The following is an 18,898-nucleotide window of genomic DNA, read 5'->3' on the forward strand; positions in this document are numbered from 1 at the left end:
TTATATTTGTTTCTATTAGACCTCTGTTTAATCATTTTCACACTTTAAAGCCAAATTAAATACTTCCTCTTTGTTTAGGGATAAACCAACTTCATTGTAGCGATGATTTGTTAAAAAACAAATGAAATAGAGTTTATGTAAACCAAGAGTAAATAATATTATTAAGTTTTGTAGGTAATTTCATTAATAAATAAAATTTAGATAATTTTAATGTGTAGGATTTTAATTGGTGTTTGATATTCATAAGTATTAATGGCATATATTAATAAAAATTATATAGTAACATTGCATTATCATTCCAAAGATTTAAATAAAAAAAATATAAAGATTTATGTTAGTCATTTCACATTCACTGAAATAAATAACAATTATATAAAGAAATAAAAATTGGTGTTAGTCCATTCACATTCATCGAATGTAAACCCATAATATTACCTATGAAAAAAATATGCTTAACAATTCTTATGATTGAATATAATTATTTTGTTTACAAACTATTTCAAAAATATCTAATAAACATACCCATACAAGGGGCGGCTTTCCATCTAGTTTAGCAAATAATTATATTCAAATGAACCCATTTAACATGATTTTATTACTTATCCAGATAATACATCCAATTAATTATGTATATTTTCTTCATATTTAATTGTACCAAAATCCAGAAGCCATAAAGTATAATTTGAACTGGCAAAGCATATATAGTTTAAATTGCATGAAATTTAGTACTCGAATACTTTTATAGTTTGAGAAAGTTTGAGAAAGATACGAGGAAATGAATGGCTATAAAAAAACTTACGTGCTTCTCTTCTCTCCATAGGAAGGAGAAAAACGCCATTCCCTTGTTGAATTCTAACGAGATAATGAGTATACAGTAAAGGCAACACAAACACACACTTCTTCATGAAAAGGCACCCAGGAAAAATAATACCCAGCTAGCTACCAACTTATAACAGAAATTGAATTCGATAACTACTCTCACTATCAACTGAAGCATTAATTTGGTTTTAAGTTATAAAACAGTGAGAAAATAATACGCAGTTTATAGTCCGGTCTTTCAGAGAGAATTCACACACATCTTCTAGTCTTCAAGTTATTCAAATTTTTATTGTTTACAAAAAGGTGCATTATACATAGATAAAGCTTGATTCCATGCTTTTGCCAGATGATGTAGCTATCAACGTCTATACAGCAATATAATAACTAAACGGAAAACTAAAATAATAATAATAACAAATCTGAGTATGCGGGAAATGAACTATCTTCCTCTCAAGGGAGTAAGTCTGTTGTTAATTAGCTTCTCCTCCTTGAATGGTTGAGTTGATGGATCAGATAGACTTGGTAACCTCGAAACACTACCCTTTCCTTTCCTGGCATTCGGTCCTATCTCCTCTATCATGTATTTCCACCCATCTATCGGTCTCCTCCGACTAAATATGTGAGTCTTAATAAAACTAGCTATCTGCACCACCAAATTCAATAACCAAGCATAAGAAAGAGAACCAGTGGCAAAATCGAAGATAAAGAACTTGTATGACAGGAAAAAAAAGTTAGTAATACTATAATTACATTTCAACATGTGCAAATTAAGTCTGCAGGGATGTTGAGCGTCATGAAAAGACAATTAACAAAACAATATGATTAGTATATAAAGAAAATTCCAGCTCATCTTACCTGGAATTTGCAAAATGCTATTCGGCGGTCAAATTCTTGGAGGAGAATATCTTCTTCTCTTTGTGACATCTCCCACACATTTCCATCATGTTCCTTCGCGGTTGTTTCCCAACCATCAGGCTTGTTTTTGAACTCAGAAGTGTTTGGGATCTTTGCATTATCCAATTCATCATTGGCAGTGTCAAAAATCCTGCATTTATTGAACCATGAGACAGACAAGTCCAACAATAGCCTACCCAAAGTCTCTATGAAATGCTATGAACAAAATGCAATCAACTAATTTCTCATCATCTGAAGAATGAAAATCTTTCTTCTCTGTGTGATTATGCACCTATCAAAATAATTTTCAATGAGTAATAAATAAATAACTGAAAAGCTGGAACCCAAATTATGAAAATAATTGCTGGATTTTACATTCAATCCTAAACTCTGTTGCGCAATCTGAGTTAAATCTGAACTTCCCCTTAGACCAAGCATAGTACTCAAATTATACAAAAATCAATACCTAAACAAAATCCAGATCATTTGCTACCTAAACTAAACTAAGCAAAATGAATAATAACAATAAAGGGAAAAAAAAAAACTCAAATAAATCAAACATACTCGGAGTAGGTATCAAGCAATCTATCAATATCATCTGCACCACCACCCAACTTAGCCTCCTCTTGCTTCTCAATCTCCTTCAACCACAAACCACCATGAATCCTCTGCTTCTTCAATCTGTAATCCTTCTTCATACTCTCCAAACTGTAAAGTTTATCATTTCCATTCCCATCAGCTTTACTCTCCTTTAGTTTAGTCTTGCTCCGCCTCTCGTCCCAATTCTCATTCATGTCCTCCACAAAGGCCTTGGTCTCTGCATCAACATCTGAACCTAAAACAATGTTTTTGGTGTTGGAATCGTTAGAGCCAAAGTTGACATCTGTTTCCCATGGAGCTCTGTTTTTCGGAGATAGGTCTTCTGGGAGCCAAGCTGTTTCCCACGCGTCGTTCCACTCTTCGTCACCATTTTTGGGGGTTTTGAAGGAGAGGGTTTTGATAAAAGTAGTTGGGCTCAAAAGGGGTTTTGTCTTTGTTATTGATGTTAATACTATGCGTTGAAGTCTTTGCATATTTCAACTGGATTGATCGCAGTTTAATCAAAATCTCTGTGTGTAGATGTCGAATAACAAGCGAAAAGTTCCACGGTCGGCTTAAACCCTATTCACGCTGCACAGAGAGAAGTGAGTAGCTATGCCGCCTACGCGCAATATTGATAGAAATTTATAGAATAATACTTTGGGTACTAATGAATGGGTACTAATCTGTGTACTAATTATATGTATAATATTCATATTATATGTATAGTATCCGTATTATATTTTAGTTAGTACACAGATTAATACCCATCCATTAATACCCATAGCATCACTCAAATTTATATCCTAAGGTTTGTCGAAAGCAACAATTAGACCCACTTCTTTTTTATACTAAATTACTAATGCTGTAACCCACCAACCCCTATAATTGAGGGATATTGATTAAATTAAGCCGAAATATATTTTATTCAAGCTAAAGCTCATCCATTAAACATAAAACATTAACTATCAACCCAAATACGAACATAACCACCATTCTGATCCAACAAATAAATGTAGAATTCATACTTCTCATCAATTTGTGAAGGGAGAACGACATTTCCCACTCTTCAAGTTCTAAAATGACACGTTCTCACCTTTTGTTAGATTCTGTTATGTTTTCCGTTAATATTTTATTAAAAATATAAAAATACCCTTTGACTTTATAAATTTTTTATTGTTTTTTAATTAGCCAAAAAGTCAAATATTAAAAAGAAAAAATAGTTAGCCCTATCCAAAAAGTTAGGAGCAATGCTATGAAATTATTTAAAGTTAAATGACCTTTAATATTTATTTATTTATTTATAATGTTATCAATATCCCATCATTATTTTTTAATAATCTACTAAATGTATAATGTTTTTCATTTTTACTAACTAATATAGAAAATCAATATTCCTAATTAATTAAATAAACAAAGGAAAAAAGATATTTTTACACTTGAACTAATAAATAATTGAGTACTAAAGACTTTGACTTAACTAAATTTTAATTTATAAAAAACTAATTAAGAAATAAACTATTTAAGGGTATTTTCGTCTTTGTAGTCAAATATTAACAGAAAACAGTAACAGAACCTAACGAAAAGTGGGAAAGTGTCATTTTGAAACTTGATGGGTGGGAAAGTGTCATTTTGCCAAACCTTGGGTGGAAATATGTCGTTCTCCTATTTGTAAAAATCTCATATTTGCATAAAGAGTAATGCTATGCTTACTCACGATCTTACTAACCATCTTATTATCCTTTGTAAATATAACGCATAGTATAGGTACTATACGCATAGTACAGGTACCATATGTAACTTTAACAAAGGTAGTAAGGCAGTTAGTAAGCTCGTGAGTAAGCATAGCATTATTGTTGCATAAAACACTATGGCAGCTGCCAAAAGTCTGATCTTTGTCAGGTCACAAACAGTAGTTAGTGTAGAAAAGAAAACGCAAAACTAGCATCCCACAAAATCTTTGTGTTTGGCACTCGAGATCAAAATAATCTCAATTAAAGGACCACAAGTAAACCAACTAAAACACAAAATAAACTTCAAATTTGCTGAATTAGTCAAATAAGAATTATTTCATTGTTACTGTAAGTGGCTGGTTGTTTCCTAGTCTATAGGAATTGGTTGATTAGTTTATTGCTTACCTAGTCTTTAGCTTTTACTAGATGATTCCTAATTTTTAGCTATTAGCAGTTGTTTTTAACTCTATAAAGAGTATCAGTTTAATCTTTCATATGCAAGTAGAGCAATAAAAGTAAAGTTCTTCTTCGTTTTTGTCTTCTTCATTTCTCACCTATAAATATTTTATCCTTTGCAATATTGGTATCAAAGCAAGGTAAAAAAGAGAGTGTGAGAAAAAAAATAAAGTTGAGACTTGAGAGTGCCAATCAAAAACAAAGTTCGTCAAATAGAGTGATATACTAGCAGTCTGTTTTCTATTTCACCTGTTTCTTTTTTGCAGCAGTCATAGAGAAAAATGATGACGTCTAAAACTTTTGTGCAACCAGCCATTCCATGCTTCGATGGCCACTATAACCATTGGAGCATGCTGATGGATAATTTCTTGAGGTCCAAACAATATTGGTATATGGTTGATTCTAGAGTAGCAAAATCAACAGTCGGCATGACGTTGACGGAGAGGATAGAGGATTTGAAGGTAAAGAATTATCTTTTTCAAGCTATTGATCGCTCAATCTTGGAAACAAATTCTTTGCAAGGACATCTCCAAGCAGATTTGGGATTCCATGAAGAATAAGTACCAAGGATCAGTAAGGGCAAAGAGGCAACAACTTCAAGCACTTCGTTCGAAATGCTTTGAATGAAATCTAGAGAATTTGTGACAAATTATTTTTCAAGGACAATGGCAATCGTCAATAAGATGTGAATCCATGGTGATAAGATGGAGGATGTCACCGTTGTTGAGAAGATTTTTTGATCCATGATACCAAAATTCAATTTTGTTGTCTATGTTATAGAAGAATCCAATGATGTTGAAGAGCTTTCAATTGATAAATTACAAGGTTCATTGCAAGTTCATGAGTAGGAAATTAACCAACAGAAGAAAGAAGAGCAAGCATTGAAGGTCTCAACTAACAACCATTCTCTAGCACCAAATAAAGGAAGAGGTAGAGGCAGAGGAAATAAGGATCATGCAACTTTTGAACCACTACAACACCAAGATAATAAATTTCATGATTCTGAAGGAAGAGGAAGAGGCAGAAGACGAGAAGGTCACCACTTAACTACTTATCGACCAGAGTCAATAAACAAGTCCAATGTTGAGTGTTACAAATGCCACGAATATGGCCATTATAAGTCATAATGTTAAACTAATTTGTCTAAAGGAAATGGGGAGAAATCTAATTTTGTAGAAACAGAAGAAGAGGTATCTTTGTTGAGGGTTTGCCATGCAAAGGAGGAGACAAACAAGAACTTGTGGTATTTAGACATGGGCTACAGCAACCATATGTGTGAAGACAAATCTGCATTCTTTGCTTTGGATAAATCTTTTCGAGATGATGTGAAATTTGGAAACAATTCTAAAGTTTTTGTAATGGGAAAAGGAAAGAAAACAATCCAAACCAAGGGAGGTGCTATTCAAACTATTTTTAATGTCTTGTTCGTTCCAGATTTGAAAACAAACTTGTTGAGTTTTGGTCAGCTTCAAGAGAAGGGATATGAGATTTCTATCAAAGATGGAGTATGTCAAATTCAAGATGTGACGGCAAATCAGATGTTTCTGCTTTATCTCCATAACACCACTCATTCATGTTTCTCAACAAAAATTGAAGGATGCAGCATGGCTATGGCACTTTCGCTATGGTCACCTAAACTTTTGTGGATTGAAGACTCTACAATAGAAAAATATGGTGATTGGTCTTCCTCAAATTATAGCCCCCTCTAAAGTTTGTGAAGAATGTATTTTTAGCAAACAATATCGCAATCAATTTCCATAAGGAAAATTATGAAAAGCAAAGAAGGCACTGGAGCTTGTTCTTTCTGACATTTGTGGGCCAATAAACCATCTTCCAATAGAGGTAAAAGATACATAATTACCTTTATTGATGATTATAGTCGAAAAATTTGGGTCTATTTTTTGCAGGAAAACATTGAAGCATTCGTAGCCTTTAAAAGCTCTAAAGCGCTTGTTGAGAAAAAGGTTGGCAACCCAATAAAATTTTTTCGCACAGATCGGGATGGAGAATATAACTCACATTATTTTGCAAATTTTTGTGAGACACATGGCATCAAGAGGCATCAAGAATTACAATTTATGTTTTAGTAGTATTAGGATTTCAGTTCACTGTTTTAGTAGCATTAGAATAGCATAGAAATGGATATCGAAGAATCACTGTAAAATTGAGTGATCAGATTCGACAACTTCACTACACTAATCAAATGGATATTAATGTCTTACTCAATAATCCAAATGAGCAACTAGTCATGTATGTTTTAACTGAAAAAGAAATCATTACTGGAATTAGACAAGAAGAGGAAGGAGATAATCTTAAGGATGATAGTATGGAAATACCAAAAATTTCATGCCAAGAAGCTCTAAACATGCTTGAGAGCTAGAAATATTTTGGCTTCAACAAGAACGTGTCCATGCTGATGACTTATTATGTACCTGCAAGATAAAAGATATGGTAACAACTCTAAAGCATAAATCATTGTCCCAAACAACTTTAAATAAATATTTTATTTCATATTAAACCTTTAATGTAACATAGTATATATTTTTTGCAATATGCATATAATTATTACTATATAGAGGCAAGTTCCTTAAGACAGTACCTAGAAAAATTATAATATATTACAATGTGAAATTTATTCTTATTTATAACTGGCCCAAGTTGGGACTAGAAGTTTTTATGACTACATAGAGGTTATTCCTATATAGAGTATTACTATAGAGGGGTTCTACTCTGTGTGTGTGTGTGTGTGTGTGTGTGTAGAGAGAGAGAGAGCTATAACAAATTACTTACAATTGCTTATGCAAACTTAGTGTTGATTGGCTCACCATTCTTTTTTCTTGTGAGCTTCAATCCACACCTCAACTTTAGGCATGATCTGCTTTCCAGTTTTTTTTTTTTTTTTTTTTTTTTCTATAAAAAAATGAAAATAATGATAAATGTTTATACTCTTTTTCAATTTAAAACTACAACCACATAACAAAGAATGAGACATCTCTCTCTCTCTCTCTCTCTCTCACCAATCATGGTAGGCATCTAGCAATTCTCCATAACCCTAAGGGTGCGTTTAGTTCGGGGAATGTTTTATTATTGAACATGTAGGATTACCAGTGAAATAGATTACGTTGAAGATTATGGGGGAATGTTATATCAATATGTTTGGTTAGATTAGTAGGTATAAGTAATTAAAATGTTTGGTTGAGAGGAATAAAATATTATCGGCAAAGGCTTTTACTGGATTTCCCTTCCTTTTGAATAATATAATATAATTATTATTATTATTTACATATATTACTTTTAACCCCCTACATTTGAGAATTTAGCTAAAACCCCCCAACAACAAAAGTTTAAATTTTAACAAAATACCCCAAGCTACTACAGACGAATGTCAACCGCTATCGACAGTCGCTGATCTAGCCGATCGTACATCGATATGGCCGTTGCTGGCCAAATCGAAGGTTGAAAACGGCCAGATGGCCGTGGATCTGGTAGAAAATGGCCAAAATAGATTTAGTCATTTATCGCCCTCGATCAAGTCAGAAACAACCATATCGACGCATGGCTAGCCAAATTTGGACGGTCGTGCATCGTCTAGCGACTATAAGAAACAGTAAGCAGTGGTGGCCGGCAGTCGTCTGTAGTGGCTAAATAATTTTAGGTGGTATTCATATAAATAGTGAGGAGCATTTATGTCCACAAATTTAATTTATGAGGTTATAGAAGTCATTTTGCACAGTTAGGCTAATTGTTATTTGGTAGAAATATGAGGGCATTTGTGTCCGAAGTGTTTTTTAATTCAAGATAAAATTGGTATGAACAGTGGATTAGTAATCTTTTAATAACACATGTTGAGAAGGTAATCTGATTACCCCCTATATTACCAACAGTAACAACTATTGGCAATGAAAAATTACCGCAATCTTTTATTACTTGACAACCAAACAACATAATGCCCGTAATAAAAGATAGATTACAAGAGTAATCTTCCCAATCCCCTAACCAAATGCACCCTAAGCCACAATGAAGTTAAACTTCAATGAACCTTTTTCTGATCGTATGTACCGTATAGTAAAATTCTTCTGTCGTCCAATCCCGATTAAAAATAGGTTTATGGTATGTCAAAACTCATAATTTAATCTTTAATCGAATCATCAATCAATACAATGGAATGTATCGTCATGAAACTACTTTTCATATGACTATTTTGTACTCTGGCCAGAGATTTTCTTTTCTAATGTTTATTAACATTCGACTGGGAACATCAAACTATTTCGAGTCAACGGATCCCATCTTAACCATCACTAGTCCTTGCACATGAATAACATATGACTAAATCAGCTTCTTGCATTAGACATGATTAGTCTCGTGCTTATACATCATATGAACCATATGTATCCTATGTCGAATCCAACCGTGATGTCTCATGTCTAAAGATTAGTGGTACACTATACGATTCTACGATGTATCATTGACCATATTTTGAATGTCTATGTGATTCATTGTAATCGGTCATATTCGATAAATAGTTCACTAACTGTTTATCCATGCTAATGCCCTAGTGATATAAATTTTATAATCACCCACTCATTACCATCACATGATATTTAATGGAGGCATTCAACATGCATACTATGCAATGTTATTGCCCAATCAACATTAATTACATAGGGGATGCTTTGATGATTTGATCTTCTGAAAATCCATATCATCTGGACATTTCACATGTTTAGCATATATAAAATATAAATGAAGCAGTAAACAAACATTTGAAATAAGAACACTTCATTTTATTAATAAAATATTTACACGATATAATATCCAAGAACCGATACTACGATTGGTTCCTAGGCCATACACTAACAAAACTCTCACTTGCACTAGAGCCCATCATTATGGTATCTTGTACCCATCTTCTGAAGATGATAGTTCAACTGCTTCTGTATCATCGCTTTAGTTAGTGGGTCAACTAAATTTTCTGCTGAAGATGTTTTCTGCACCAAAATCTCAAGCTCCAACGAATTCTCTCAAAATATGATATTTATGTTGAATATGTTTGGATTTCTGGTACACCCTTGGTTCCTTTGCATGTGCAATAACAGCACTATTGTCACAGTACAAGGTTATTGGATAAACCATGTTTGGAACCACACCAAGTTCAGTCATGAACTTGCGCATCCAAACAATTTCCTTTGCTGCTTTTGAAGCGGCAATATATTTAGCTTTTGTAGTAGAATCGACAATTGTCGACTGTTTGGAACTCTTTTAACTAACTACTCCTCCATTACAGGTGAAAATGAATTTGGATGTAGACTTTCTGTCATCCACATCTAATTAATAATCAAAGTCCAAGTATCCCTGAATCTTTAATTCTGAACCTTTATAAACTCAGTAATAAATCCTTAGTTCTTCTCAAGTATTTAAGGATTGTTTTCACAACAAACCAATGCTTCTCCCTTAGGTCGGACTGATATCCGCTTGTAACACTTACATCATAAGCTATATCTGGCCTAGTATACAACATAGTGTACATGAGACTAACCACAACAAAAGCATAATGTACCCCACGCATCCGCTTGTGGTCCTGATTAATCTTGGGACTCATATCTTCATAATGATGAATTTCATGATTGCAGGGCAAAAAGCCCTTTTTGGAGTCTTTTATGCCAAACAGTTTCAACATCATTTCTATATACATTCTTTGGGATAAGCTTATTAAACTTTTCGCTCTATCTTTATAGATGCGAATTCCTAGGATATATGCTGCTTCTCCAAAGTGATGTTTTGAAACCCGGACCAGACCTGTCGGTACAACTGGTTTGACCGGGTTTTGTCAATAACTCCGGTTCATTGAGAATTGAAACCCGGTATTTGTATTTAAATTGTTTCTAACTACTTTTGGACTGGCAAACTAGTGTCAGACCGTCGGTCCAACCGGATCAGATGAAAATCCGGTCCAACAAATGTGACGTTTTAAAAGGCAAAATCTATGGCTTTTTTGCTTCAGCCTTCGTTTCTTTAATCTTCATTTTTTTTCTTCGTCTTTCTCTGGCTTCCAATCCAACTTCATTGATCTTCCCTTTCACCTTTATTCATCTTTGATTCAATTCGAGCTTAGAAAATGAAAGAAAAAGAAGAAGAAAGAGAAGATCTAAAGAAGCAGAAGAAGAAAGAGAAGAGAACGGAGAGAAAGAGAGAAAAAAAAATAAGACGAAGAAGAAGAAAGACAAGAGGAGGTGAGAAAACAGAAGAAAATATGGAAGAAGTTAAGAAGAAAGAGAAGATGAGCTGACATGTGAGAAATATATATATATATTTGAAGATATCACCTGTCTGACTCATGGTTGGACCGCCCAGACTAGAAACCGACCACCTGACCTAGTCACCTTTTGCTCCAAAGTCTTTTAAGGAGAAAGTAGTTTGATATGTAACAATGGTATTGTGTTTACCCGATTTATGCCCGTGTTTGTATTATAGGGCCTGTAGGGTTGATAACTGACACAGTCTTTGTTGTGAATTATTCGACTACTTCTCTTTGTTATATCTCTTTGATTAATAGACCCAAACGGTAAAGTTAGTCAAGCTATCAATTTAAAACTTGTATACAATATAAACTTTAATTTATTCTCCAAAATTTAGCAAAAACTTTTTTTTTTTTTTTTTTATCATTGTATTAAGTTTTATTTCTAATTCTATGCTATAATGTTAATTTATAAAATTTATCTACATTTTATATTACCAATTAATCATACAACTAGTATACCATCTAAACACTTAATTAAATTTTTAACTGAAACCATAGCTTACCAAATTATCTAAATAAAATCTGTTAAAGAATTTACAAATAAGTATGATTATCAGCTAACTGGTTTTTTTAGCATTGACTTGTCTAGTGTTATTACAATTTGACATACCTTAAATTTACTCTTCATAAACCTTCTAATTACACACATTATAAGCTTTTTTAAAAGCCTATTTATAATTTTAATACTTGAACTATTTATAAAATACCATCAAAAAGATTATTAAAAGTTGACAATAAACTCATTTATAGAAAGTATCCCCCCCATAAGCAGACCTGGTAAAACGGGTTTAGACCTGCGGGTCGGTCCATACCCGGATAAAAAATATAAGGTATGAGTCCAATATATTAAACCCCTTTTTTTGACCTGTACCCGGACCGACCCGTATAACTAACGGGTTATATGAGTGAACCCGCATATACCCGTTTTTGCAAATCCCTAACCCCCAACCCTAACTCAGCAGCTCAACTCTATCCTGCCTCTCATCTCTCTTGTCTCTCAATCTTCAACATAACATTCTCTCCCACCTCTCAATCTCTTATCAGTCAACTGGATGTGCATCGGAAGAGAGTTTCGGTGGTTTTGTGGAAGAGGAGGAGAAGGAAGAGGAAGTCGAAGAAGAGAAGGAGGTGAGGAAGGTTATTGGATCGAAAGCGGGAAAGAGTAATTTAGGAAATGGAGCTAAAACATCACGAAAGAGGAAAAGGGTTTTGTATGGAGATGAAGAAGATGAGGATTATGAAGGAGAGGAGGAGGATGAGGAGTTTACCCTTGATGAAGATGATTGTTTGGATGATGAAGAGGAATTGGTGGTCACGAAGAAGAAAAACAACAGTAGGAAGAATAAGAAGTTGGGTAGAAAAGTCTGAGAAAAAAGGGTTCTGTATTAGGAAATTAATTTTCTAAAGATGGGTACAAGTCAACACATGGGTTTAAGTTTCAATGTGTTAATTATGTTCAGTCACATAGTACAACTCCATCACTGCCTATAGATGCAATTCTTCCATTATTCTAAATTGATTTTCAGGTTGTCACTGTAAATGGCAATTAAGTTGGCTTCTGTTAGAGGTCGAAAAAAGAGAAAACGTATAGAATCAGCAAAGCCTTTAGGAAAGAAAGGAAGAAGAACCCGTGGGTTGAGGAGTAAAGAAATATGTGATGATGATGAAGATGAAGATTGTGATTTTCTTGATGATACTCTAGTTGTGAGAGAAAAGAGCAAGACAAAATCAAGTCGGCAAAGGCAAATGTATGTTGTACCTTCAGATTCAGATTTTGTGTCTTCTAGGTCATCTGATTTTGATTATACAATCTCAGAGGAAGAGAGAGAATAAGTGAGAGAAGCCAATGAATTGTGTGGGTATCTGAAAACCAGTTTAAGGAGTTTAGTTTCCTCAAAAAGGTGAAACTGCAGAAACTAAACCTGGAGAGACGAAAAACGGGTCCATCCGCGGGTTCACCCATACTTATATAGGGCAGGGTACGAGTCTAATATTTTAGAACCGTATATTTTGACCCGTATTAAACCCGTATTCGTAAAGACCCGATCCACCCACCCGTTTTACCAAGCCTACCCATAAGTGATCTAGTGACACAATTTTTATTATCATAGTTTTTCTTAATTCAATCAAACGTTAATCTGCTAAATACATTAATTATATGTATTTATTTCAGAATTATGAAAAAAAAAAAAAATTGTGAATACAAATTTAATTTCTCAATTTTGAAATAGTGGTTTAATATCTGGAGAAAGTTTTGGGTGTAAACTTGAAACATTACAATTTTATGAATTTAAGTAAAATTTGGGCACTTCTCTTAAAGCCCAACAACTTGAAGCCCACAAGCAATTAAAATTAGGGTTAGGGTTAGGGTTAGGGTTTTGGGAAAACATATATGAAGAGCCATATAAACCACTCTTTGTCTCTCCACTTTTGAGTACTCGTCTTCTACATTTTCGTCAGAGCGGCGAAGCGAGCACCAGCGTCTCACAAGCATGGTTCACGTTTCGTTTTACCGCAACTGTGAGTGTTACTTGTATTACTACGCCGTATTCACAATATCTGTTTCATGTCATTTCACTTTCTCTTGTTTTTAGTTTTGTTTGTTTGTTTTACTTTGAGATTGTGCTTGTTTCGTTTGTTAGTGCTCTGTTGACATTATCATTTATGTTTATAGTTACTACACTGTTTAGCTGCTAATAAAATGTCGGAATAGATAAGTAATTCGAAGTTTCTTTTGTGTTTTAGTTTGTTCGCTTGTAGTCATTTAGATTAATTAAGATTATTTTGATCTCGAGTTCCAAACTTAAAGATTTTGTGAGCTGCTAGATTTACGTTTTCTTTTCTACAAAATCTATTGTTTCTGACCAAACAAAGTAGAGTTTTGGCAGCTGGGATTGTGTTTTATGCAAAAAAGCTGTAATTTTTATAAGTTGATGAGAAGTATGAATTCACATTTTCAGTGTTCGATCAAAATGGTGGATATGTTTGTATATGTGTTGATAGTTAATGTTTTATGTTTAATGGATGAACTTGAGCTTGAATAATTAAAATTCACATATGGAATAGATGGAAAAACTTTTAAGAAGCCAAGACGTCCCTATGAGAAGGAGCGTTTGGATGCTGAACTGAGGCTTGTGGGAGAATATGGCCTTCGCTGCAAGAGGGAACTCTGGAGGGTGCAGTATGCACTGAGCCGCATTCGAAATGCAGCAAGGGAGCTTCTAACCCTTGATGAGAAGAACCCTCGTCGTATTTTTGAGGGTGAGGCCCTTCTCAGGAGGATGAACAGGTATGGGCTTCTTGATGAGAGTCAGAATAAGCTGGATTATGTGTTGGCCCTTACTGTGGAGAACTTCCTTGAGCGCCGTCTCCAAACTCTTGTGTTCAAGAATGGAATGGCTAAGTCGATTCACCATGCACGAGTTCTCATCAGGCAGAGGCATATTAGGTATGGTGCATTCTGTTCTCTTCAGAATAACGTTACATACCATTTTTCAATATTTTATTCTGTTATGTAAGAACTGTTGCCTACTTAGGATTTGTGTAACTAGTATGCTCTCATTTTTAAATACGAGTGAAATATGGATTTGGCCTGCACTAATAATGGATTTTGTTTGGTGTAGAATATGCCAGGCTAAGATTTTTAACGTAATTCATTAGTATCATTTTTTGTTGAATAGCTGTGGGAATTGAATAATCTAATATTTTCCAGTTGTTTAGCTACCAGGAAAAATAATTTTGTCCAATTAATTGAAAGATAGCCTCTAGAAGTTTTGCCTTGTGCATTCTTAGATTGATGGTTGTACTGATCAAACAGACTGATAAGCTGATATTGGTTTAGAGGTTATGCCTTCCTATGGAATTCATTATGTACGTTTGAGATACATTCCATTACTACTATTTGTATTTCTCATTAACATGAGTGGTGTGTCTGATAATTTGCTTGTTGTATCAAGTTTATGATATGGTTTCACTTTTTAGGGGTTGTAATGTTAATTTTTGGTTTTGAGCATGGCTATTTTGTATATATGTTAATTTATATCTCGGTTATCAGAGTTGGGAGGCAGGTTGTCAATATCCCGTCATTCATGGTGAGAATGGACTCACAGAAGCACATTGACTTCTCAATCACAAGTCCATTTGGTGGTGGTCGCCCAGGTAGAGTGAAGAGAAGGAACCAGAAGGCTGCTGCCAAGAAGGCTGCTGGTGGAGATGGAGTCGAAGAGGATGAAGAATGAGCACAATAGTGAGTGATTGTTATTAGGAATTAGGGCCGAGTTTTGCATGTTGACTTTTCCTCCTTCTGGAGTTTTTCTTTGGGGACATTCAATCATAGAAAGTTTTGCTTGGTGTATGTTCTTGACTGTTTTTCAGAGTATTTTTGTTTGTCAATGGGATATATGGTGAAATCTACTTGCTTGACCCTTTTGCTGTTTGATCTAAAATCACTTAAAAATCCAAAGCACCTGCGTATACAATTCACAAACTTGCTTCAATTTAATAAGCCGTGGAAATTAACATTTTTGTGATTACTTCTCATCTTTTCTGACTTGTTTTTGCGAGTATCTGTTCTATTGAGCTGATGTTGTAAGGGATTATGGAGTTGCAATCACTGTTTTAAAAGTCGGATCGGACTGGCCGATCCAATCGGTTGGATCATGAACTTGTCATGTGTCTGGTTCGAGTCAACCCTAAACTCGCTATTAAGCAATAGATCGCTTTAACCCGTAATGGATCGTGTGAACAGTGTTGGACTGTCGGTCTGATCGGACCGCAAGAAAAATCGATCTAACTAAAAAATTAAAAAAACCCTAATTTCTCCCTTTCTCCTGTTGTGCTACGCAGTCTCTTCTTCCTCAGTTCCTCTACGTGCAAAAACTTTGAAATTTTTTTAATAAAATCGCGAAAATCTGAAAAAGATCACAAATAAAAACTCGATCTTGTTGAAATCGCAGCCATCCTTTGTTGAAATCGCAACCATTTGTTGCTAAAATCGATCGCAACTCCAGTCTTTGAAATCACAACGACGCAGTCCTCTCTCGTCGGAAATCGACGCATGAAGGTTGATTAGCATGCATGTCTTGACAATCCAATTTGATTCAAGGTGAGTTGTAATCTTCGGGACCTTTGCTGTGAAATCTAAAATGTTTCATTGTTCATAGAGATTTTAGACCTAATAACATCCTCCTCACCCATGACTTTAGACCAAAGGTCAGCTCCATATTTTCTGCAATTCATATTTTTTCTTTAATTTTGATTAATTGAAAATTTCCAAGAAATACATTGAATACGTATACCAATATTGATTATTATGTATCATCACTCTCAGAAACAGGTGGGAAATTTCAGTTTGGCAAGGTTGCTGGCAAATGGACAGTTGGTAGAAGAGGCGCATTTGGGTATACAAATTCCCTCAATCTTACTAATATAGCTCTAGGGCCTATTTAATTTGAGATATGATACAATTCTTTGGTTTTTGAACATAAATGAAGAAATAGACCTTAAGCAAAACATTTTTGGTTGAGAATTTTCAGCAATCATTTACTTGATTTAGTTCCAAAATATACCCATTTTGGACTCATAATAAAGAAAGTTGATGTATATGCCTTCGAAATCATTTTGTTGGAACTGTTTTTGAATAATACATGATTTATGGTCATCATGCCGACATTGTCGAATTAATTTATTTCAATACGGATGATGCAGGGGTAACCATTACATTGAATTGTTCCTGTATGGTTAAGGATTTGGGTTCGTATGTAGTAACTAATCAATAATTTAGAGAATGTTGTTTCATCAACTTATGTGTATGTAATTGGTTTTACAATTTTTATAACTNACTTGACCCTTTTGCTGTTTGATCTAAAATCACTTAAAAATCCAAAGCACCTGCGTGTACAATTCACAAACTTGCTTCAATTCAATAAGCCGTGGAAATTAACATTTTTGTGATTACTTGTCGTCTTTTCTGACTTATTTTTGCGAGTATCTGTTCTATTGAGCTGATGTTGTAAGGGATTATGGAGTTGCAATAAAATACTTCTACGGCATTATTATCATAACTTGGGCGTTTTTGATATACATTTTATCTGTTTGACATTATAGAAGATCTAAATTTGACCCCTTTATACTTATAACAAGCCTCTGGTCTGGTGATTAGTGGGTCATGTTGCCGGTTTACCAATCTATTACAATCCAATAATATTATATTTACAAACTTTTTTTATTAATTTTTTTTTATAAATACAACGTGTTAACTCGCAATGGGTCTATCATATACAATAGAAGTGTTAGTCAATCTATTTTATTGATTATAATGCTGAAGGCACGCTTACATAGAGATGATTATTCCACATGTATATGAATTTGATTTGTGTGTACTATTGAGCTTAGGATTTGTGTTGGCACAATCCCATCAGATGTGGCCCAACTTAATCCAGAGTTTATGGGTCTGTGCCTTGGCCCATAAGAGTGTTAGAGATCAAGAATTATACTGAACAATTAAGGGTGAACTTTTTGTAAGCCCTTTTTTTTTTTATACTAATTATGATTCCTAAATGTCCCTCTTCGAATTCATTTATATTAACAGGTTGTACTTTTCTTCGTAACATATTATTTTAATAGATGATCTCTTCTTGCACCTAGAATGCTACCGTCACTACACAGATTATGAAAATAAAGTTGTATATCATAAAGGAAATAATTTGGGAAACAAAACAAGTTAACAATTGTAATTTCAATAGGTTTGCTCAGAGAAGTAAATAAATTAACAACTTTTGAGAATCTGGTGACCACAACAATCTGCAATAATAATAGTCTGATAATAATAATACCCCGCTAAGTTCTAGTAATTTTATCTCAAGTGCCCATTTAAATTTATTTTTTTAAAGATTTTTAGAATATCAAACCAATCCTTGTTTGCAAACAAAGTTCTAAACAAACTTCCATAATGTCTTTGACTTCTTTTTGGTTTTTTCAGTTTAAAATATGTACATATTAATTCTAAAAATTTATTAACGGGGCTTCAAAAACGAAAATTATGGGCTCAAATAACATTACTTTTGAATTAATAATCTCTCAGGACTAAGTATAGTGCCCTTTTGTGTTTTGTATAATATTTGTCTTCATTTGACTAGACCATATCTATACTTACAAAAAATAATTAATTAATTAAAAACTAAAAAAATTATTTAATAAGGACCGATTTTTTTTTTTTTTAATCTGAATGTAATTAATAATAAATTAAGATGAGGTTTATTTTGTTTTTAGCTGCTATCTATATATCGAATAATAAAAAAGCTAAAATATTTAGCTTTTATCTAATATATAAAAACAACTTAATCAATAATATTTTTTTTTGTCAACAGTGCCCTATCAAATTTATATAATTCCAATTTTAACAAAACTTTTGTGCATTATATATTTTTCGGCTTCTTTTAATTTTTTATAATTTTTTTAAAATATTACATCAGACAATATAATAACGTAAATTTTAATTTACATACCTTTTTTTGTTTTGATTTTCATAGTTTAGATTATTAAAAATTGTTTAAAACACGTAATATATAAAATTATGTGATACTTAAGAAGGACCTATAATCTAATCAAGTGTCTAAACTATGAATTTAAATATCTTTATTTATTTTATTCTAAATTAATAAATACATAAATTACGTAAGAACATTCATTAGATAAGATCTTATCGATATAATATTTACAAAATTCTTGTTATATTAATATTAGTTTCAAATTCATATATTAACTGTAACATAAAATAAAATTCAGTCTCAACATGGATAAAGAGATCCATAACATAAAAGAGGATTGAATTGAATATATCTTTGTGATATTTTTGGTAGTGAAAAGTTTAAGGTATGGATTTTTTTTTTTTTTTTTTTTTCTGTTATGTATTGTAATATACTTTTCAATTTTGTGGTGTTAGAAACGATCACAAAAGTATTATGATAATCGTATGAAGTTAAGATAAAACCATTACGGTGGATCTAAAAACTTTGTTCAACATAAAAAGGAAAAGGTATTTATAACCATTAACCATACACATATAAACTTTATAATTTTGGTTTCCCATATAATATTATCATTTCTAACATCTTTAACT

At 33.2% G+C, this 18,898-nt stretch overlaps 2 protein-coding genes across 2 annotated transcripts; one reads left to right on the forward strand and one right to left on the reverse strand.

The window, feature by feature from the left end:
• Nucleotides 1-1,099: 1,099 nt before the first annotated feature.
• LOC116143301 lies at nt 1,100-2,932 on the reverse strand. Its single transcript, XM_031428760.1, has 3 exons — nt 2,278-2,932; nt 1,675-1,864; nt 1,100-1,462 (listed from the first exon to the last, which is right to left on the reverse strand). The coding sequence occupies exons 1-3, from the start codon at nt 2,784-2,786 to the stop codon at nt 1,259-1,261; spliced, it is 903 nt and encodes a 300-aa protein (XP_031284620.1). The 5' UTR covers nt 2,787-2,932; the 3' UTR covers nt 1,100-1,258.
• A 10,228-nt stretch (nt 2,933-13,160) lies between these two features.
• LOC116143299 (40S ribosomal protein S9-2) lies at nt 13,161-15,217 on the forward strand. The gene is made up of 3 exons (XM_031428758.1): nt 13,161-13,299; nt 13,846-14,227; nt 14,834-15,217. The coding sequence occupies exons 1-3, from the start codon at nt 13,272-13,274 to the stop codon at nt 15,015-15,017; spliced, it is 594 nt and encodes a 197-aa protein (XP_031284618.1). The 5' UTR covers nt 13,161-13,271; the 3' UTR covers nt 15,018-15,217.
• The last annotated feature ends 3,681 nt before the right edge of the window (nt 15,218-18,898 follow it).

This window comes from Pistacia vera, unplaced genomic scaffold (genome assembly GCF_008641045.1).
Source record: "Pistacia vera cultivar Batoury unplaced genomic scaffold, PisVer_v2 Contig428, whole genome shotgun sequence".
NCBI classification, from domain to species: Eukaryota; Viridiplantae; Streptophyta; class Magnoliopsida; order Sapindales; family Anacardiaceae; genus Pistacia; species Pistacia vera.

Excerpts from the sequence above, each read along its gene's own strand:
- LOC116143299 (XM_031428758.1), top strand. The coding sequence starts at position 13,272 with ATGGTTCACGTTTCGTTTTACCGCAACT. Across the intron at positions 13,300-13,845 it reads CGTTTCGTTTTACCGCAACT|ATGGAAAAACTTTTAAGAAG; the intron begins GTGAGTGTTACT and ends CATATGGAATAG. Across the intron at positions 14,228-14,833 it reads ATCAGGCAGAGGCATATTAG|AGTTGGGAGGCAGGTTGTCA; the intron begins GTATGGTGCATT and ends CTCGGTTATCAG.
- LOC116143301 (XM_031428760.1), bottom strand. The coding sequence starts at position 2,786 with ATGCAAAGACTTCAACGCATAGTATTAACATCAATAACAAAGACAAAA. Across the intron at positions 1,865-2,277 it reads TTGCTTGATACCTACTCCGA|GATTTTTGACACTGCCAATG; the intron begins GTATGTTTGATT and ends CAATAAATGCAG. Across the intron at positions 1,463-1,674 it reads TAGCATTTTGCAAATTCCAG|ATAGCTAGTTTTATTAAGAC; the intron begins GTAAGATGAGCT and ends TTGGTGGTGCAG.